The sequence below is a fragment of the Oncorhynchus clarkii genome, chromosome 10, assembly GCF_045791955.1.
Source record: "Oncorhynchus clarkii lewisi isolate Uvic-CL-2024 chromosome 10, UVic_Ocla_1.0, whole genome shotgun sequence".
In the NCBI taxonomy this organism is placed as follows: Eukaryota; Metazoa; Chordata; class Actinopteri; order Salmoniformes; family Salmonidae; genus Oncorhynchus; species Oncorhynchus clarkii.
In genome coordinates, this window is record NC_092156.1 from 14149536 (window position 1) to 14173127 (window position 23592).

General features: G+C 43.8%; 1 protein-coding gene across 1 annotated transcript in view; it reads right to left on the minus strand.

The window, feature by feature from the left end:
* Positions 1-23592, minus strand: part of LOC139419443 (follistatin-related protein 4-like) — a 232967-nt gene that overhangs the window by 54725 nt on the left and 154650 nt on the right. Inside the window, exons 5-6 of the mRNA XM_071169392.1 lie at positions 17925-18115; positions 14639-14759 (exon numbers count right to left, since the gene is read on the minus strand). Coding sequence (XP_071025493.1) covers positions 14639-14759; positions 17925-18115 — 312 coding nt within the window. The remainder of the gene's footprint in view (positions 1-14638; positions 14760-17924; positions 18116-23592) is intronic.

Consider the following 23592-nt stretch of genomic DNA (forward strand, 5'->3'; position numbering starts at 1 on the left):
GGACAAGTGTTAACCACAGAGTGTGGACTAGTGTTAACCGAGGACAGATCCACTGTGGACAAGTGTTAACCTGAGGACAGAGTCACTGTGGACAAGTGTTAACCGAGGACAGATCCACTGTGGACTAGTGTTAACCTGAGGACAGAGTCACTGTGGACTAATGTTAATCGAGGATAGATCCAATGAAAAGATCCAATGCCACTCTTTAGGGTCAATATTAGGTCTTGCTGCTTTTCTGTGTGTACAAAACCACAGGGTGCCAGGCAATGGGTTTGAGTTTAAACATGATTTGCAACTTTTCAGTTGAATGTCATTCTGGGTTTTATTCATAAAACTAGGAAGGGGGATGGTGACAGCTAAGTATTTTCAGCGAAATAGCTAAGTAACAGTTGTGCATTAATGGCCCATTAAGTACATTAAGTACAGTGTGCATTAAGTACAGTTTTCCTGCTTTGGCTTTTAAGGGACAATGAATGGTATTGATGGGGATCTTATAGTGTGTTATGGTATTGTGAATATTGGTTCACCTGTCAGCTATACTAGGACATAGATTTTAGCAAGCTGCATTAAAAATGCACTACTGTAATCACCAGACATAGAAATAAAGCACAAAAAAAACTGTTACCACAACAGCAAAAACATTTACAGTACTGAAAAAGAGGATGCAGTTGTCACGCCCTGACCTTAGAGAGCCGTTTTATTTCTCTCTTTGGTGAGGTCAGGGTGTGATATGGGGTGGGCATTCTATGTTTTGTTTTCTATGTTTCTTTATTTCTATGTTTTGGCCGGGTATGGTTCTCAATCAGGGACAGCTGTCTATCGTTGTCTCTGATTGGGAATCATACTTAGGTAGCCAGTTTTCCCCTCGTCTCTGTGTGGGTAGTTGACTTTGTTGTTTATTTTTGTATTTTTTTTTTTTTTTTTTGTGACATTTTAAATAAAGAGTAATGTACTCCCACCACGCTGCACTTTGGTCCACTTCTTACGACGCCCGTGACAGCAATAACTAAGGTAGTCTTATGGAATTTTGCAATCAGGTGCAATTAATGCTTTGCCTGGCCAGCTCATAGGCTCGGGCAGCTTAGCTTTCCTCGAAGACATGCTAAAGGAGTTTAAAGGACCAATGCAGCCATTTTTTTTAAATCTCAATATCAAATCATTTCTGGGTAAATATTAAGTACCTCAATTCAAATGATCAAACTTTTTTTTTTTTAAATAGCTTCCTAGCAAAGAGTAATTTCTCAAGCAAGAATTTTGCTTGGAGTGGTCTGATTGGGGAGGGGAAAACTAAAAACTAACTGTTATTGGCAGAGAGGTTTGGAACTCTCATGTTGGTCTATTAACTAATTTACAGCCTGGTGATGTCACCAGGCAGGAAAAAACTCAATCCCACCATAACAGGCAGTCTTTTCAAACAGCCATTACACTAAAGGGCATTATCATAATTTTCACAATATTATTCCAACCTCATTGTGTAGAAATATACAGTATATAACACATGATAATCACGTTATTGACTGCACTGGGCTTCTATTCACTTTTTGTACATTCACGTCTATCTCAAGTGAATGTACAACACAGAGAGGCTGCTGCCTACATACAGACCTGAAATCATGGATCACTTGTCACTTTAATAATGCCACTTTAATAATGTTTACATATCTTGCATTACTCATCTCATATATTTATATATATATATATATATACTGTATTTTATACCATCTATTGCATCTTGCCTATGCCGCTCGGTCATTGCTCATCATATATTTACATGTATATATTTATATATATCCATTCCTTTACTTAGATTTGTGTGTATTAGGTAGTTGTTGTGGAATTGTTAGATTACTTGTTAGATATTGATGCACTGTCGGAACTAGAAGCACAAGCATTTCGCTACACTCGCAATAACATCTGCTAACCATGTGTATGTGACCACAATTTGATTTGATATCAAACATGTGACAAACATTACAAAATCTACTGTTTCAAGTTAATTGTTTGGGTTAGTTGCTATGCTAGCATGTTAGACAGGAAGCCTATGTTACTAAGCATGCGTGAGAACATTCTGTTCGATAGCACATTGTGTGTGACTGCTAGCAATGGCCTCAGCCGTTAGTGTAAGTCAGTAACCAACATAGGTGTCAGGGCCTAGCTCTTGTCAAGTAGTAGGATGTCAGACCACTGTGAGATCCATAGAGACTTGGGGAGAGGCTGTGGTCATATGTCACTGGCCTTGGGGCAGTTGTCACCCTCACCACTCCGTGGCGACACTTATGGCAGATGGCAGGGCAGGGAGCCAGACGGTGAGGTGAATACATACAGTCAAAGGGACTCTGATGGGAGACAACAGTAAATGGGGGCTGACAATGCTCAGCTGTCCCGGTCCATGTGTCTGTGCCTTTCCTCACTGTCCCGGTCCATGTGTCTGTGCCTTTCCTCACTATCCCGGTCCATGTGTCTGTGCCTTTCCTCACTATCCCGGTCCATGTGTCTGTGCCTTTCCTCACTGTCCCGGTCCATGTGACTGTGCCTTTCCTCACTACCATGGTCCATGTGACTGTGCCTTTCCTCACTATGGTCCATGTGACTGGTCCATGTGACTGTGCCTTTCCTCACTGTGCCTTTCCTCACTGTCCCGGACCATGTAACTGTGCCTTTCCTCACTATCCCGGTCCATGTGACTGTGCCTTTCCTCACTATCCCGGTCCATGTGGCTGAGCCTTTCCTCATCCCGGTCCATGTGACTGTGCCTTTCCTCACTGTCCCGGTCCCGGTCCATGTGACTGTGCCTTTCCTCACTATCCCGGTCCATGTGACTGTGCCTTTCCTCACTGTCCCGGTCCATGTGACTGTGCCTTTCCTCACTATCCCGGTCCATGTGACTGTGCCTTTCCTCACTGTCCCGGTCCATGTGTCTGTGCCTTTCCTCACTATCCCGGTCCACGTGACTGTGCCTTTCCTCACTGTCCCGGTCCATGTGACTGTGCCTTTCCTCACTGTCCCGGTCCATGTGACTGTGCCTTTCCTCACTGTCCCGGTCCATGTGACTGTGCCTTTCCTCACTGTCCCGGTCCATGTGACTGTGCCTTTCCTCACTATCCCGGTCCATGTGACTGTGCCTTTCCTCACTGTCCCGGTCCATGTGACTGTGCCTTTCCTCACTGTCCCGGTCCATGTGACTGTGCCTTTCCTCACTGTCCCGGTCCATGTGACTGTGCCTTTCCTCACTACCATGGTCCATGTGAATGTGCCTTTCCTCACTATCCCGGTCCATGTGACTGTGCCTTTCCTCACTATCCCGGTCCATGTGAATGTGCCTTTCCTCACTATCCCGGTCCATGTGACTGTGCCTTTCCTCACTATCCCGGTCCATGTGACTGTGCCTTTCCTCACTATCCCGGTCCATGTGACTGTGCCTTTCCTCACTGTCCCGGTCCATGTGACTGTGCCTTTCCTCACTATCCCGGTCCATGTGACTGTGCCTTTCCTCACTGTCCCGGTCCATGTGACTGTGCCTTTCCTCACTGCCATGTGACTGTGCCTTTCCTCACTGTCCCGGACCATGTGACTGTGCTTTTCCTCACTGTCCCGGACCATGTGACTGTGCCTTTCCTCACTGTCCCGGTCCATGTGACTGTGCCTTTCCTCACTATCCCGGTCCATGTGACTGTGCCTTTCCTCACTGTCCCGGACCATGTGACTGTGCCTTTCCTCACTGTCCCGGTCCATTTGACTGTGCCTTTCCTCACTGTCCCGGTCCATGCGACTGTGCCTTTCCTCACTGTCCCGGTCCATGTGACTGTGCCTTTCCTCACTGTCCCGGTCCATGTGACTGTGCCTTTCCTCACTGTCCCGGTCCATGTGACTGTGCCTTTCCTCACTGTCCCGGTCCATGTGACTGTGCCTTTCCTCACTATCCCGGTCCATGTGACTGTGCCTTTCCTCACTATCCCGGTCCATGTGACTGTGCCTTTCCTCACTGTCCCGGTCCATGTGACTGTGCCTTTCCTCACTGTCCCGGACCATGTGACTGTGCTTTTCCTCACTGTCCCGGACCATGTGACTGTGCCTTTCCTCACTGTCCCGGTCCATGTGACTGTGCCTTTCCTCACTATCCCGGTCCATGTGACTGTGCCTTTCCTCACTGTCCCGGACCATGTGACTGTGCCTTTCCTCACTGTCCCGGTCCATTTGACTGTGCCTTTCCTCACTGTCCCGGTCCATGTGACTGTGCCTTTCCTCACTGTCCCGGTCCATGTGACTGTGCCTTTCCTCACTACCATGGTTCATGTGACTGTGCCTTTCCTCACTGTCCCGGTCCATGTGACTGTGCCTTTCCTCACTGCCATGTTCCATGTGACTGTGCCTTTCCTCACTGCCATGTTCCATGTGACTGTGCCTTTCCTCACTACCATGGTCCATGTGACTGTGCCTTTCCTCACTGTCCCGGTCCATGTGACTGTGCCTTTTCACTGTCCCGGTCCATGTGTCTGTGCCATGGTCCATGTGACTGTGCTTTTCCTATCATGTGACTGTGCCATGGTCCATGTGACTGTGCCTTTCCTCACTACCATGTTCCATGTGACTGTGCTTTTCCTCACTGCCATGGTCCATGTGACTGTGCCTTTCCTCACTGGTCTGTGTGACCGTGTGACAGTACACCCTGTCCTGTTTCCTCTGAGGACAGAATGGAAGGAAAATGATATTCACTTTCCTCTCAAGCAATAATCGCATGTTCAGTTTGACCTAGTCCAAAGTATTTTTTCAAGAGCGAAATGTTCTTTGTAGAGTATAAACTGATATGATACTTCTCTTGTTTCATTTTCTCTCAGTGTTGATGGCTAAGGCTAATTCAGGAGGACACGTCATACTCTTCTGTGCCTACCAGTCTTGATTTCAATATTAAATAAACCCACATTGGCATTTTGGGGTCAGTTAAATAGAACGTTTTATATTGCAATCTTAACTGTTCAATTTAACTTTGATGTTTTGTCCAAAATTATGTACAATAACTTCAGTGACGACTCTCGAAATACTGCACTGTGTGCAAGCACCCAACACAGGAATCCCAAAATGATACTAGTGCAATATTTATTTTAAACAAGAAATAATCTGTGTAAATCTCTACAGATCCTCTGAAACAGAACACACAAAACCCACAATTAACACGGCCAAACCAACTAACACGACCGATATAGATTTTTAACGACTGCCAGTCCATAAGTCCGTCAGTTCAACATTCCTCTCAATGAGGACAATCTCGCGACTGTTGAAGGAGGAGGACCAAGGTGCAGCGTGGTGAATGTACATATTCTTTATTTAAGATGACGCTGTCAAAAAACAATAAACACTACAAACAAACCGAGAAGCTAAAGGCTATGTGCCATAAACAAAGTCAACTTCCCACAAAGAAAGGAGGGAAAAATGGCAACCTAAGTATGGTTCCCAATCAGAGACAACGATAGACAGCTGTCCCTGATTGAGAACCATACCCAGCCAAAACATAGAAATACAAAAATCATAGATAACAAAACATAGAATGCACACCTCAAATCACACCCTGACCAAACCAAATAGAGACATAAAAAGGGTCTCCAAGGTCAGGGCGTGACACAATCGTTAATTACATGGCTCTCCTTCTTTCAGACAGGTTTTCTTGCAAAGAACTTCATAACAATGGTTACCTACAGTGTGACATAAAATTATTGCATTAGTTATTAACCAAGCCAATAGGGCACAGAGTGAAATACTCAAAGGTTTCTAGAAAAGGACCCGATGAGTTGATTAAGTTGATTAATTGCTTTGAGATCTCTCCTGGTCTCTTGGTTCCTGGAGCAAGAAATCACTGGAAAATAGGTCTAGAAGCCACCAGTCTGCAAAATTATTACATTGCTAATTACGGACTTGAAAATTCATATTTTTCCTATTACTTGAAAATGCTTGTTATTCTGACTTGAACATTCTTATTCATTCCTGCAAAAAATCCTCTGAATTGTAGAGTATAGAGATACCAATAGTACCACTTTATATAAAACAAGAAACAATACCCTTCCTTGCTGTTTCCACAGTTCATGTAGAGGTAAGGACAACATTGCAACATGGGCTATGTTTGAACATGGGAGTTCTGTAGGTTGACCTTGATGAACAAAACGCTTGCTCTACCACTAAGCAGGCTAAATGCATGATTTCCTTGAGGCAAAGGCTATGTTGCTAGTAGCCAAGTCAGGGAGACACTGACAGAGTGTCTCTGAAGGCCTCGCTCTCTCTCTCTCTCTTTTCCTCTCTCTCTTCGATAACCCAGATGTAGTGTGTTTGTCAGTTCAGCTCCTCGTGCTCAGCCAACGACACCAGGCAGGGATGTTTCTCTGCAGAGTTGTTATAGACAGCCAGACATCTCTGCAGAGCACAGTATGATATGATCATTAACTTCATACCAGACAATGGTTGTGTTGGGATTTTTCCTTCAAAAAAGATCGATATTGATTGAATACATGAACAAAAATGTACATCTCAAAAAGTGTATTCACTCAATGGATTTGGTTTTCTAACATAACAGATTTTCCAGAAGTCCTCACTGTAGAAGTCCTCACTGTAGAAGTCCTCACTGTAGAAGTCCTCATTGTAGAAGTCCTCATTGTAGAAGTCCTCATTGTAGAAGTCCTCATTGTAGAAGTCCTCATTGTAGAAGTCCTCATTGTAGAAGTCCTCACTGTAGAAGTCCTCATTGTAGAAGTCCTCATTGTAGAAGTCCTCATTGTAGAAGTCCTCACTGTAGAAGTCCTCATTGTAGAAGTCCTCATTGTAGAAGTCCTCATTGTAGAAGTCCTCACTGTAGAAGTCCTCATTGTAGAAGTCCTCATTGTAGAAGTCCTCATTGTAGAAGTCCTCATTGTAGAAGTCCTCATTGTAGAAGTCCTCATTGCAGTTATGTGTTTTAACCATCAAATACTATTTAAAGTGGGATAATGCTTACAGAGAACTTACTCAAACAATACAATAACAATTAACACAAATATCTTTGTTGTATCACACTCTTTCAAAAGGCGTTTTTTTTAACTGTATTTAAAAAAAAATCTGCTTTGTTCCAGGGAAATGTTGTCTACGCTGATGGTGACAGGAGGGTGTACAGTTCTCCACAACAGATCCGGGCTGATCAGAGGAACACTTTCTCTGGGTCTGACTCTCTTCTCCAGGGGAAGGGGGGGATGTAGAGTGGGACACTCAACTCCACTCCCAGACACACTTGTTTGAAGTTGCAGGGGAAGCATCGAAACACACAGAAAGAGTGAATCAATGGAGGCATGATAATGAATTATTTCCTTGCTGGAGCAAGAGTTGGAGTGAGATATAAAAGAAGACAACATGCTGTGCAGCTAACAGCCGGGGGCCTCTGTGTGTGAATAATGGTGTGACGGTTCCCAAGGACTCCTGGCACAATTTGATGGTGGAAAAAGAAGGAGATGGCGAGGAGGATGGAAGAGTAGAAGATTCTGGGTGTTCAGGGGTTACAGATTTGTCCTGCTCCATTCCGCAGGACACGATGATACGCATCTCTCCGCTTAATTAGAGAAGAACTATTGAAGGGGTGAAATGAAAAGAGTTGAAATGAAAGAGAACGAGAGATGGGAGGATTATCCTCCAGTAATTATCATAGATATTAGATGGCTGGTAGCACAACGCCTCTCCAGTTAGAGTTCACCTTTTTAATGATCAAGTGACTCACTGATGATGTTGGAGATAGGAAATATTTGAATATTACATTAACTTAACTAAGTGTTTTTCTGTCAGATCTTGTATTACATTTCCCCCGGCTGGGCGTCTTTTATTCAAACTCAAGGATTGGACATTAGATTGGAGATTATTAAGACTTTGAGTGAACAGTGAGTTCTCATGTAGAAGAAAAGAAAGCCAAACATCCTCTCGGTGAACTCTGCTGGAAGTCCTTTTATTAGACAATTATTTTGGCTGGCAAACATGAATGATCTTCCAACATTTCCCTGTAATTGTTTGATCTGACAGCCAACTGCTGAAACACTAATGCATTACTTTTTGATCTCCTTTCTAGATGTATTTAGCTGTCTGTGTAAACAAGTGGATAATAATTCTGCCAGCCTAACAAGGATATGGATTTATTTGCATTATACAGCAGTATCATTTTACATATGGTTGGATGTTTCTATTGTAAAAAGAAAAAACCCTGTGGTATTTTACAATGTTCAAGATGTTGGATCATATTTTCTGTTTGACATTTTATATTTATTGAAGCTTCCTTCAGGTCTCCCTGTACGGACATCTTTAGTTCCTTTATCCAGACACCCATTGTACCTGTACAATGAAATGTGCGGTTTAGGCTCAGTGTAACAGACAAGTTAATGAGCGTAAACACTTTCCTTCTGTACTGTCCTCCTCTTCTCTTCTCGTCTTCTCCATAGGGAGGGCTGCACTGTTAAGTGCCTCACGAAAGAGATTATTCCAAGATTACAGAGGCACCTACAGTTGCCATGGTGACTCGCTTCGCTTGTCTCAAGGTGGTATGCAGAACACTCGAATCCTCTGACTTCTCGTTGTTTGCCGTCTGACCGTTGGCAGTATTTAAGGGGCTGCCTGTGGAAACTGTAAAACTGTGGACATGTGGAGGAAGAGATGTGGTGACAGGACATTCTCTGTTTCTGTCACACATTATTAAGGGCTAACACAGCAAACCAACAGAACGTAATTACCTCAGCGCACAGCTGACACAATGAATGTGCCGGAAACCATAAAAATACTCTATTGGAAATTATCCGTGAAGGCCGTGGAGTCATAATGAGCCTTCAAATAAAACACCAATGTGGAACCGAGAGGAGCTGGAGCAGAGGAGAGGAGCCAACCTGGGAGGTAGACAGGTGGAATAGACCTTTAGTATAGCTATCTAAAGTCACTCTCTCCTATGCTTAGCTAATGATATTCCACTACTCACTGCAGGCTACAACTTCATGTGTGGTTATTTGTTGGACAATGACATAAAGATTGAGGTTGTCCACAGTTGCAATTTATAATGTACATGTAGGCTGTTTTTCACTAGCTGGGAAAGTTAGAGAGAGAAAACTATGAAAAATGTGCTGCGGACGCTCTCTGGTGACGGAGAGAAGCTTTTTGTCTTTCTACGGGTGGGTTTAATTGACTGTGCCTTTGCTAATGTAGTTATTTTCATCCCTTGGAGAGCTGTGATCTTGTGATAAGCGTACCCTTCTGATGGCCTGTGTAATCTTCCCCTGTGGAGCATATAGATCACACACAGACAGGGGACTGGCGCGAGCCGCTCTTCCTGACCTTCACACAGACGGGACTGGCACGAGCCGCTCTTCCTGACCTTCACACAGACAGGGGACTGGCGCGAGCCGCTCTTCCTGACCTTCACACAGACAGGGGACTGGCGCGAGCCGCTCTTCCTGACCTTCACACAGACAGGGGACTGACATGTGCCGCTTTTCCTGACCTTCACACAGACAGGGGACTGGCACGAGCCGCTCTTCCTGACCTTCACACAGACAGGGGACTGACACGTGCCGCTTTTCCTGAGCTTCACACGGACAGAGGACTGGCACGAGCCGCTCTTCCTGACCTTCACACAGACAGGGGACTGACACATGCCGCTCTTCCTGACCTTCACACAGACAGGGGACTGGCGCGTGCCGCTTTTCCTGAGCTTCACACAGACAGGGGACTGGCACGAGCCGCTCTTCCTGACCTTCACACAGACAGGGGACTGACACGATGCCGCTCCTCCTGACCTTCACACAGACAGGGGACTGACACGTGCCGCTTTTCCTGAGCTTCACACAGACAGGGGACTGGCACGTGCCGCTCTTCCTGACCTTCACACAGACAGGGGACTGACACATGCCGCTCTTCCTGACCTTCACACAGACAGGGGACTGACACATGCCGCTTTTCCTGAGCTTCACACAGACAGGGGACTGACACGTGCCGCTTTTCCTGACCTTCACACAGACAGGGGACTGACGCGTACCGCTCTTCCTGACCTTCACACAGACAGGGGACTGACACATGCCGCTCTTCCTGACCTTCACACAGACAGGGGACTGACACATGCCGCTCTTCCTGACCTTCACACAGACAGGGGACTGACACATGCCGCTTTTCCTGAGCTTCACACAGACAGGGGACTGGCGCGAGCCGCTCTTCCTGACCTTCACACAGACAGGGGACTGACACATGGCGCTTTTCCTGAGCTTCACACAGACAGGGGACTGGCGCGAGCCGCTCTTCCTGACCTTCACACAGACAGGGGACTGACACGTGCCGCTTTTCCTGAGCTTCACACAGACAGGGGACTGGCGCGAGCCGCTCTTCCTGACCTTCACACAGACAGGGGACTGACACGTGCCGCTTTTCCTGAGCTTTGAGCACAATGCCTCTAACTCCAGCATTCCCTCTCCTCCCTCGTTGCATCGTTCTTCCTCTCCTCTCCTTTCCTCTACTCCGTTCTCTTCTCCGGCCGTGACCCCACTCTCCGACGAAGTCTCAGGAGGAGTTGGGATATGCAAAAAAAACATCTAATTAATACAAGTGTGAAATAGGACAAATATAACCACCCACAATAGAGAAATACTGTACGCACATACAGTGTGTAAGAGTCAGTGTACATTTATCTCAGCTCCACCACAGGCACTGCGGCTATTCGACGACCATCACTTATTCTGATTTGTAAAGAACAAGAGGTCTCTTCTTCTTTTGGCTGAGACAAGCTCTCAAACTTTCCATCATTTATGAACTCACTGCCTTCCTGAAGACAAACAATGTATACGAAATGCTTCAGTCGGGTTTTAGACTCCCATCATAGCACTGAGACTGCACTTGTGAAGGTGGTAAATGACCTTTTAATGGCATCAGACCGAGGCTCTGCATCTGTCCACTTGCTTCTAGACCTTAGTGCTGCTTTTGATACCATCGATCACCACATTCTTTTGGAGAGATTGGTCAACACGGACAAGTTCTGGCCTGGTTTAGATCTTATCTGTTGGGAAGATGTCAGTTTGTCTCTGTGAATGGTTTGTCCTCTGACAAATCAACTGTAAATGTCGGTGTTCCTCAAGGTTCCGTTTTAGGACCACTCTTGTTTTCACTATATATTTTACCTCTTGTCATTCGAAAACATAATGTTAACTTTCACTGCTATGCGGATGACACACAGCTGTACATTTCAATGAAACATGGTGAAGCCCCAAAATTGCCCTCGCTAGAAACCTGTGTTTCAGACATAAGGAAGTGGATGGCTGCAAACTTTCTACTTTTAAACTCGGACAAACAGAGATGCTTGTTCTAGGTCCCAAGAAACAAAGAGATCTTCTGTTGAATCTGACAATTAATCTTAATGGTTGTACAGTCGTCTCAAATAAAACTGTGAAGGACCTCAGCGTTACCCTGGACCCTGATCTCTCTTTTGACGAACACATCAAGACTGTTTCAAGGACAGCTTTTTCCCATCTACGTAACATTGCAAAAATCATAAACCTTCTGTCCAAATATTATGCAGAACAATGCTCTACTTTCCGGCTACCTGGATAAAGCACTAAATAAACTTCAATTAGTGCTAAATACGGCTGCTAGAATCCTGACTAGAACCAAAAAATGTGATCATAATACTCCAGTGCTAGCCTCCCTACACTGGCTTCCTGTCAAGGCAAGGGCAGATTTCAAGGTTTTACTGCTAACCGACAAAGCATTACATGGGCTTGCTCCTACCTATCTCTCTGATTTGGTCCTGCCGTACATACCTACACATACGCTACGGTCACAAGACGCAGGCCTCCTAATTGTCCCTAGAATTTCTAAGCAAACAGCTGGAGGCAGGGCATTTTTATGGAATGGTCTGCCTACCCATTGTGAGAGACGCAAACTCGGTCTCAACCTTTAAGTCTTTACTGAAGACTCATCTCTTCATTGGGTCATATGATTGAGTGTAGTCTGGCCCAGGAGTGTGAAGGTGAACGGAAAGGTTCTGGAGCAATGAACCGCCCTTGCTGTCTCTGCCTGGCCGGTTCCCGTCTTTCCACTGGGATTCTCTGCCTCTAACCCTATTACAGGGGCTGAGTCACTGGCCTACTGGTGCTCTTTCATGCCGTCCCTAGGAGGGGTGCGTCACTTGAGTGGGTTGAGTAATTGATGTGATCTTCCTGTCTGGGTTGGCGCCCCCCCTTGGGTTGTGCCGTGGCGGAGATCTTTCTGGGCTATACTCGGCCTTGTCTCAGGATGGAAAGTTTGTGGTTGAAGATATCCCTCTAGTGGTATGGGGGCTGTGCTTTGGCAAAGTTGGTGGGGTTATATCCTTCCTGTTTGGCCCTGTCCGGGGGTATCATCGGATGGGGCCACAGTGTCTCCTGACCCCTCCTGTCTCAGCCTCCAGTATTTATGCTACAGGTGTCCTGTGTGAATTTAAGTATGCTCCTGTCTTATCCGGTGTCCTGTGTGAATTCTCTCTCTTTCTTTCTCTCTTTCTTTCTCTATCTCGGAGGACCTGAGCCCTTGGACCATGCCTCAGGACTACCTGGCATGATGACTCCTTGCTGTCCCCAGTCCACTTGGCCGTGCTGTTGTTCCAGTTTCAACTGTTCTGCCTGCGGCTATGGAATCCTGACCTGTTCACCTGACGTGCTACCTGTCCCAGACCTATTATTTGACCATGCTGGTCATTTATGAACATTTGAACATCTTGGCCATGTTCTGTTATAATCTCCACCCGGCACAGCCTGAAGAGGACTGGCCACCCCTCATAGCCTGGTTCCTCTCTAAGTTTCTTCCTATGTTTTGGCCTTTCTAGGGAGTTTTTCCAAGCCAACGTGCTTCGACACCTGCATTGCTTGCTGTTTGGGGTTTTAGGCTGGGTTTCTGTACAGCACTTTGAGATATCAGCTGGTGTACGAAGGGCTATATAAGTAAATTTGATTTGATTTGATGAATGCTACTATTTGTTAAATACTCATTGGGCCAAAATTCAAGCAGATATTTTTCTGACTGAAAAATGGTCTGTGATTATAAATGTACAGTTATATCACGAAGGGAATTGGACATTTATTCACAACCCTCCTGACAGACCAGAGCAAAGACTAAAGCAACAGGATGCTGGAAACAGAAGAAAATAAACAACAATGCTATGCTGAACTGTCAGATGCCTAAGTAGACAAAGTAGATCAATGCAAATACCATCACTTCTTGAGGGGGGTTTCTAAAGCCAGATACCATCACTTCCTGAGGGGGGTTTCTAAATCCAAATACCATGACTTCCTGAGGGGGGTTTCTAAAGCCAAATACCATCAGTTCTTGAGGTGGGTTTCTAAAGTTAAATACCATCACTTGCTGAGGGGTGTTTCTAAAGCAAAATACCCTCACTTGCTGAGGGGGGGGGGTTTCTAAAGCCAGAAACCATCACTTCCTGAGGGGGGTTTCTAAAGCCAGATACCATCACTTCCTGATTTGTGTTTCTAAAGCCAGATAACATCACTTCCTAATTGGGGTTTCTAAAGCCAAATACAATCACTTCCTCAGAGGAGTTTCTAAAGCCAAAGTGAACTCCAACTTTGGAATAAAATTTGTCTGCCTGCTATGGAACAGAACCCTCTCCCTACACAACAGCATCTTACCAGTGAATGTCGTTGTCCAGTATATCTACCAAGCATGGCATACACAGGGAGAGCTTGTGTGGAAACACCTGAGCTAACCTAGCATCTCAACTTAATTTCCCTTTCACAAGGGAGAACAACTCATCGCAGGAATATCCAACCATAGAATATAAACCATAACACAAGATGAGCCTCTTCTTAATAAATATACCCACTCCTTGTTTTAGTCACACATAACACATCAGCCTTGAACAATGTCTGATCAATGACATGTTTTATTAGTCCCAACCCTCTCCTTCATCCCCCTGTTAGACATCAGTTATACCCTCCTCCAAACAGACCCACCGCCAGCCATGCTCACAGCCCATCTGGAGGCTGAAAGCAAAGTAACGGTATAATGACAACAATGATTACACTAAAACCCAATTATTACTACTGTATGGTTAATGACTGTTGAGGCTTAATGGACCTGTGTTTTTTGCGAAAGCCTTCAAAATTGTCCCACACCATCTACTGCTAACAGCCTGTTTATCGGCTTTGTCCAATTGGGTGGACCGTCCTTTTCGGTCTGGGCTATCCTTTTTGGGGCTCGGATCGCATATCTGGTTTCTAATCATACTGGCTGAAATGTATGGGGGAGAGATGTTAGGTGGTGTAGAGATGGCCTCTCAGAGGTAACGCAACTCCAGTCATAGGGTGGTTTTGTCATCCTCTGTTCCAGCCCAAATCCAAACTGCCATTATTGTCTGTGTGATTAGGCTTTATTAGTCCTGATGACCAGGTGCTCTCAGCCACAGCTCAGCACAGCTCAGAGGCCAATAATGAGACCTGGCTTGGCGAACAAGGCAGAGGATTGCCAGATTGTTGCGTAGCCTGAGCCAGGTTTATCTGGTCTGATCCGGTCTTATCCTGATGAGGTGGCCTGAGAGAGGGGAAAAGAGAAAGAGAGAGAAAGAGAGCGAGATAGAGATAGATTGAGAGGGAGAGAGAAGTGGATTTAAAGCTGGACTTACGAAAAGCAGTGTAGAACTCGTTCAGAGTGAGGTGTCCGTCGTTGTTGTAATCATCGTAGCGGAGCAGGTCCTGCATGGTACACTCCAGCAGACTGTCCTCCAGGTGCTCCTTCATAGAGATCTGGACAGGAGGATGGAAACCATAGACTGTATTACAATGATTATATTCCATGATTCACATTCTAGTTCTGGATATAAACCATGGGACCAAGTCGCATATAACAACTGTCTTCCTTTATTCCCTTAGCGGTCTTCCTTCTTCTCTTAACCTTTATGTTAGCCTTGTTCTATGTTTAATTCCTTTGGGAAAAGAACAGGTGCAAACTATGCACTTGGTGAGTCTTAAATCTGGCCCCATTCTGTACCATCTATAGAGGGAGGAAGAACCTGTGTGAGCAAGTGAAATACTGCTTTACACACTGAGAGAACTGATGATGACATTTAGTGACATTTCTTTTTATTTCTTTCATTTCTCTGATCTTGGATGGATATCTTCCTAAAACAGAATTTATAAATGTTAAAAATTGAAATGTCTCTTGGCTATGTGTCAAGATTAATAACTGCCAACCATGATTTGATCAGATCTTCAATCAGATCTTTAAAAATGCTGAGATGCGAGAAACAGTTCTTAATGTATTCCACGTCGATCCTGTCTCCTCAAAGTATAAAAGTGCCAAGAATGTGTCCCAAATGGCACTCTGTTCCCTACATAGATCAAAAGTATTGCACTATTATATAGGGAATAGGGTGCCAATTGTGAGGCAGGCACTCTTTTTTTTTGTTTAATGGGACATAAAGTGATTTTTTAAATAGATCACAAACCTACACATCGCTTTAGTATAGAAAGTCACACATTTAATAAAACTATCCTAATTTTCCAATTCAATTTTATAATTAGCAGTTGCTTACCCACATGTTAAAGCAAAGTTGTTATTCTAAGCTTTTCCGTTTTGTTCAATATAGTATATACAGTGCATTTGAAAAGTATTCAGACCCCTTGTGTCACGACTTCCGCCGAGGTTGGCTCTCCTGCCCGTTCGGGCGGTGCTCGGCGGTCGTCGTCACCGTCCTACTAGCCACTACCGATCCCTTTTCGTGTATCTGTTGGTTTTGTCTGATTGGCTGCACCTGTGTGTTGTTTAGTTAATTAGTGTCTGTATATAATGTAGGTTGTCCCACCCTTGTTTTGTGCGGGATTGTTTATGTTGTCATTCATTTCGTCTATCGGTGTTTTTGTGTTTCTTATTCTCCGGTTAGTCTGTTATCCTGTGTTGGATATTTCACCCTGTGTGTGTTTGGGTTGACCGTGTTTGTTTTGTTCACTGGAGAATAAACTTTATATCGCTATCTGCTCTCTGCGCCTGATTCCACCCACCTTGATTAGACGTGACACCTTGACAGTTTTCACATTTTGTTACGTTATAGCCTTATTACAAAAATGATTAAAAAAACATTTTCTCTCATCAATCTACCTTATATCAATACCTTATAATGACTAAGCGAAAACAGGTTTTTAGAAATGTTTGCAAATGTATTAAATATAAAAAAACAGAAATACCTTATTTACATAAGTATTCAGACCCTTTGCTATGAGACTCAAAATTGAGCTCAGGTGCATCCTGTTTCAATTGATCATCCTTGAGATATTTCTATAACTTGATAGAGTCCACCTTTGGTAAATTCCATTGATTTGACATGATTTGGAAAGGCACACACCTGTCTATATAAGATCCCATTGTTGAGAGTGCATGTCAGAGCAAAACAAAGCAATGAGGTTGAAGGAATTGTCCGTAGAGTTCCGAGACAGGATTGTGTCGAGGCACAGATCTGGGGAAGGGTACCAAAAAAAAATTCCAGCATTGAAAGTCCCCAAGAACACAGTGGCCTCCATCATTCTTAAATGGAAGAGGTTTGGAACCAATAACTGAGAAATTGGGGGAGAAGGGACTTGGTCGGGGCTCTCTGACACACCTATAGAGTTCCTCTGTTGAGATGGGAGAACCTTCCGGAAGGCCAACCATCTCTGCAGCACTCCACCAATCAGGCCTTTATAGTAGAGTGGCCAGACGGAAGCCAGTAATCAGTAAAAGGCACATGACAGCCCACTTGGAGGTTGCTAAAAGGCACCTAAAGAAATCTTAGACCATGAGAAGTGAGATTCTCTGGTCTGATGAAACCAATATTGAACTCTTTGGACTGAATGCCAAGCGTCACATCTGGATGAAACCTGGCACCAACCCTATGGTGAAGCATGGTGGTGGCAGCGTCATGCTGTGGGGATGTTTTTCAGCGCCAGGGACTGGGAGACTAGTCAGGATCAAGGGAAAGATGAACGGAGCAAAGTTCAGAGAGATCCTTGATGAAGACCTGCTCCAGAGTGCTCAGGACCTCAGACTGGGGCAAAGGTTAATCTTCCAACAGGACAATGACCCTAAGCACACAGCCAAGACAACGCAGGAGTGGCTTCGGGACACTTGAGTGTCTTCGGGACACGTCTCTGAATGTCCTTGAGTGGCCCAGAGCCCTGACTTGAACCTGATCTAACATTTTTGGAGAAACCTGAAAATGTGCAGCGACGCTCCCCATCCAACCTGACAGAGCTTGAGAGGATCTGCAGAGAAGAATGGGATAAATTCCCCAAATATACTGTAGGTGTGCCAAGCTTGTAGTGTCATACTCAAGAAAAATCTAGGGTGTAATCGCTGCCAAAGGTGTTTCAACAAAGTACTGAGTAAAGGGTCTAAATACTTATGTAAATGTGATATTTCGGTTTTGTATTTTTAATAAATTAGCAAAAATGTCTATAAATATGTTTTTGCTATGTAATTATGGGGTGTTGTGTGCAGATTGGTGAGAGAAAAAAAGAATTGAATACATTTTAGAATAAAGCTGTAACATAACAAAATGTGTAAAAAGTGAAGTGGTCTGAATACTTTCTGAATAGGCTATGATCACCTACAGATAACCTACTCATTGGTCTAAAACATTTCCACAGGTCACAATTTTAATTATACCATTATCATTTTGTAATGAATTTTGAACGATAGCATTGTGTTGAGAGAGAACAAGAGGTTCACCCTAACCTTTCTCAAAGAAAGGTAATTAACCAACTCTAACTACGTTTTGTTTCATTAAGTAGGCTGAACTGGTCCCATTGGGCCCTGGTCAAAAGTAGGGAATAGTAGAAGTACTAATCACCCATGGGTGGAGATTCATCCAAAAACACCAGTCAGTGTGGCCCTGATGATTATGCCCACCGTAATCTAATTCTCTGAGAAGTACACACCTGTGCCAACTCGTCACTGCCCAGACGGTCGTCCCGGTCCACGTCCAGGTACTTAAACATGGTGTCCACCAGGGCTCTCTTCTGGTCCATGTCTCTCAACGTGTTCCTGTCCCCGCCGGTTAGGCCTTTAGGCTGCATATCCAGCAGCATACTCTTCAGCTTGTTGTACTCTGCCATGGTGCACGTGTCCCCTATAAAAACACAACACAGACTTTCAATTAACCTCATTAGGTTACAATGACCTTACTGATGCAAGACTAATTGACTTTGGAGGATGGTTAAGTGTGTAAGAGTGAGTGTATTAAATGTGTGTGTGTGTGTGTGTGTGTGTGTGTGTGTGTGTGTGTGTGTGTGTGTGTGTGTGTGTGTGTGTGTGTGTGTGTGTGTGTGTGTGTGTGTGTGTGTGTGTGTAAGCTTGCTTCTGTACGAGCTGCAGTGTGCCTGTGTATCTGCTTGCATAATATGTTTGCAGGGGGTCCAGTTAATTATATTTAATCTTCCAATCCACATGAAAAAAAAGGTAAACAGTCTCGTTGAGATACTTTGGATGGTTTTGTCCTATTTCACTTGCTGAGGGATTAACACCCATGTTTCAAACTCAGCATCAAATCCTGCCTGGTTTGTTTCCTAGCCCCCTGATGAATATGTACAGAGGAATGGAGGAGCCAAGATTAATCAAGTGAGGCTGAGAGTGTGTTTATTCCTTACTTAAAGTTATGCAAACACAGGCCACCCACTGCGTGCCTCTTTAGGACTTAATATGAATGGAGAGCATCGCTCGGCTCCCCCTTCCCTCCTCTTCCCTCCATCAACTTAGTCCTTCCCTTCTCCAACTCAGCTGCCTGTGATAGTTGACAGGAGGTTGGAGAGGTGCCTGTGCATCTCTGCCAAGTGATGAGCGCACAAAATATTAAAAGCTCATTGATATGAAGTCATTCGAAAATGTCCTCTGATCGCTGCAAAGAGCCATACCCTTTCCGGCGAGGACAAGAGATGGATTGCAATGCCTAATTCAGATTATAAACTGGGTGGTTCGAGCCCTGAATGCTGATTGGCTGACATCTGTGGTATATCAGACCATATACCACGGGTATGACAAAACATTTATTCTTACTGCTCTAATTACGTTTGTAATCAGTTAATAATAGCAATAAGGCACCTCAGGGGTTTGTGATTCATGGCCAGTATACCATGGCTAAGGGTTGTGTCAAGGCACTCCAACGTTGTCTAAGAACAGCTCTTAGCCGTGGTATATTGCCATATACCAAACCCCCTCTGGCCTTATTGCTTAAGTAGACTTCAACATCAATTAATGACGTCTAGAGCGTCCAGCCTGCAGGCCCCCTGGTTCCCCCACAGCAGTACTGATTCCCCAACATCATATCTGTTAACCTTCCTGTCACTCCTACAAGCTCATCCAGAGTTCTGTTAAAGGGACAATCAGCAGTTGCTACATCCATTTTTGGACTTAGATTAATGATATGATTCTTGAAGATTATAACTTATAAATGCCTCATGAGCTTAGTTTAACTGTCGTATCCTATCAGAACCTAAAATATAAGCTTGCTTTACTTCAATGTTTGTAAACAAACACTATATATCCTCAAAACATGGTTAAAACTACTTTTTATATCATTGATGGTCAGTCCTTGCATCCATTGTTCTGTCTATGAATTTGAGAGCGATTACAATTCTCCAGCCTTATCCGGCAGCGTTTTACCAGCAACTACCAATTGCCGCTTTAAGGCTCTAGAAAGAAGAAATGTCTCCTACATTGCTTTTTGGTGACACACAGAGGCCTGATGACTAAATTATGTTCCTTTCTTCTTCAGGACATGACCGACCCCAACAAACCAGACCTTTACGGGCACTATTTTGCCTACCCTGTATTGTCTGTTTGAGCGAAACTTGTGCCGTTGAAAAGACCCGCCGCTGGCACTGCTCTGGTGCTATCCATTAGCATGACATGGGGTCATTTCAATGCACCAGCCCTTTCTCTTCTCCTGCATTCAGTGGCTGATCAATCACTGATGAACCTGCCAGGAAGATGGGGAGGGATTCTATTTTCAAGTTTTCAAATCCGGTAATGAAATACATCTATCAAGGTGGCGGTGTGAGGAGAAAGGTCAATGGTGATACGGGATAAGTTGTTATGACACGCCATTAATCCAGGATCCTCAATTATCTCCTCGCCTTTTTCGGGGAATAGATCTCATGACCTTTCACAGACAACCGGGCCATCTGCAGTGGTCCACGGCATGCAAGAGGCAATCATGTCAAGGTCTCGGCTAAATCCCTGTTCAACGTTATTCCTTCTGGGGGGATGGAATGTGCCACGGAACAGACACCAGGGATCATCACATATTCAGTCATCATCGCTGCTTTCAAAGGAAATGAAAATCAAGGACTGCAAACCAGCGATTTACATTGTTTTCTTTATCCATTTGTTGAGATGAATGTCCTTATTTTCCCCCGTGATGCTCAGTGATGTCCTCTGCCTGTCCTAGCAATAAGTATTTCTCATTCTGCTGAACCCAGCAGCTAAGGATTCAGACTATCTTACAGTATATCCTCCTGTCGCTGAAGTTGTACTGTACTTGGGGCTGAAATTCACTTTACTGCCTGGTTGAAATGTTAGCTGCTTAAGTGAGCGATCCGAACCTGATGTCAATGTCCAGGAGACAACACCCAGTGCAATTCTGCTGTTCAACCGAGAACAACCTCAGAGCTCCCTTTTTCTAATGTCAGGAAGAGGAAGAACAAGAAACTAGCCACCATGCTGCGACAGGGACAATGTGTGAACTGGTCAATTACATTTACAAGGATAAATTAGAATATATAGCGCAGATACACTGAACAAAAGAAGAGAGTATCTAATCGAGCTATTAAAAATGACAAAAATAATATCATTCAATTGAAAGAGTAGGTGTCTGAAGGCCTCCTTGTATCTGTTCTGATTCGGAAGTATCAGACACAAAAGAGTGAAAGCATATTCTAATACATCAGCCGATGGAACCTTACTACAATGCCTCAAGGGCGTGAGTAGTGCTCCTGTTTGATTTATGATAGCTTGACCTCCATGGGCTGAGATGATTGGGTTATTTATCGCCATGCCGTCTGTGTCCTGCTAACGCAGAAAGATTGACTTCCCTCTTGGGTAATTATGGAGATGATAGATAGATAGATACTTTCCTCACTCCACTTGAGCGACATCAGGTCGGAAGTCATCGTCTTCGTCCCAAATAGCATCCTAGTCCTTGTGTGGTGCACCACTTTTGACCAGAGTTCTATGGGCCCTGGTCAAAAGTAATCCACTAAATAGGGAATAAGGTGCCATTTGGGATGCAGACGGTGAATCAATGCCTGGTCAGGGGTCCTTTGAGAGTTATATGTTGCATGGACATTGCCCTCTTTGAGACATGAGCCAATTAAATACTTGCCCGTTTAATTTAGACATAAGTTCTCACAGGGATAGCCTATAACTATCGCCCAAAGCCAACTAAAGTAGCCTGCGATGCAGCCTCTAACGGCAGCCACATACTGTACTGTAATAGAGAAAACTTGACTTCTGTCTCAATCTGCCAGGGTAAATAAAGTACATGTAGTCAAAAGACAAATTAACAACACAGAGACCACTTAAAAACCCCATCTCTCTTTTCAACCCAACTCAACAAATACATCATCTATGCTGTCACAAATCTGGAAGAATGTGACTGTAGTGAAACGGGAATGTTTGCCATAAGAGCTCTGCCTAGGGAAAACTATAGCTTTTGTATTGTGGCAATTGTGACAACAATCTGTGTTTATTACAAGAACAAGCCAGAAGGAATGGCAAGCTACATAAGAGAAACAATCAATGTTCCAAGCACGTCTTGAGATCCCAGTCTTCATATTATTTAAGTGGTGGATGTGGCATGGTGTCATGCATTAAGTATTGCCATTGACAGAATGCCTCAGAATGTACCTAGCCCAATAACTCAACCATATAAAGCCTATATTCTCCATTTTTCACCAGCTAATAGATGTTTACTTCTATTGGTGTTTCTTGAATGAAACCATGCTCTGAAAAATCAATCAACTCCCAATAGCAATGCCATCTTGGGTAGCAAGATGCCCAGCAACTCTCAACTTGGACAGTTTAATCTATAGTGATAGCTCAGGGATAGTATATCATATTATATTGTTTTTAGATCAGTGACAAGGATTCTGAGGACAGTAGTTTAACAGCCATTGAGAAGTAATCTCAATCGTTCTCCCAACATTTTTGTCATGTCTCACATTTCCAAATGATGCCATTAGATTAGCTGAGTAAAGACATCCAGTCTCCCCCATATGTACTGCAGTCAGGAGGTGTGTGTGCTTGGCAAACATTATCTGACTTACTGCACCTTGGGACAGGCTAAATGAGAACTCGTTGCAACATGAGAGGTATTGGCAAAGCAGTGAAGGAGAAATACTGTAGGAGGACTGCTATGGAAACCTTCCGTGCTCAAACCACACATCGGTACTATATATGCTAGCTGCACCTCCCTCTCTATTTCTGCATTCTCCCAGTTTTAAAGTATATGTGTATATACTATTTTGTGGAGTAACACACCTGTTAAACTTCCAAGATCAAAACGCACCTTTGGAGATATAAAACAGGAATATCCTGAATTGGGATCATCTAAAATGTGTGGAAAAACTATCACTTCCCACTGGGCACACCATGTCATTTCAACATAGATAATTAGGTAATATTTGATTGAGACGTTGATCAATGAGATTACCACCTATATTCACCCACTCAAAAAGACAGCAAAAAGTTAGTTGAATTTCCAATGTGTTATCACTATGCTTTCAACCTTCCAAAAGCACAACCAAATTCCAATGGCAAAACAATGTCAGATATTTGGTTAAATTGTTAATCCAAATGTCTATCACTGCGCTTTAACCATGTAAAAGCAAAGCAAAGTTCAAATAGGAATACAATTTTAGATATTTTGTTTATTTATACTAGGATTCTCCAACCCTGTTCCTGAAGAGCTACCCTCCTGTAGGTTTTCGCTCCAACCCTTGTTGCAACTTAACCTGATTTAACTAAACAAAATAAACACAAACTTTAAATGCACTTCGAATAAACTTTGATTTGATTTAGGCCTATTCTTTAACTTAGATTTTTGGTTGAGATGGAGATGTAAATCCAACATTCATTTGCAGACTACCTGGAATTAAAGCCAGACTAAGTCAGTGGTACAGTTGGAACTATCCAAACAGAAGATACATCTCCTTCAAATGTTGATATTTGGTTGCGTTAATAACCAAACACAATTCAATATCCCTTTTGAAATATAATAAATAGCCTATTAATGTGTGACCAAGTTAACAAATGATCGGTTGGATTCACATCTCCAACTAATCCAAAAATAAAAGTTAAAGAATGGGACCCCACTGGGAACACACTGGTTGAATCAACGTTGTTTCCACATAATTTCAACAAAATTACATTGAACCAACTTGGAATAGACGTGGAATTGTCATATGTGCTCAGTGGGACACATTATTGTTACTATTTTCCAACAGGGCAGAAAAGTACTGTAATCAAACTATACAACACCCTTTTCTACTCTACAATAAAGTATGGTCTAGGACGAGTGTTCATGATGTCCTGCAGTGTATTGTGTATTAT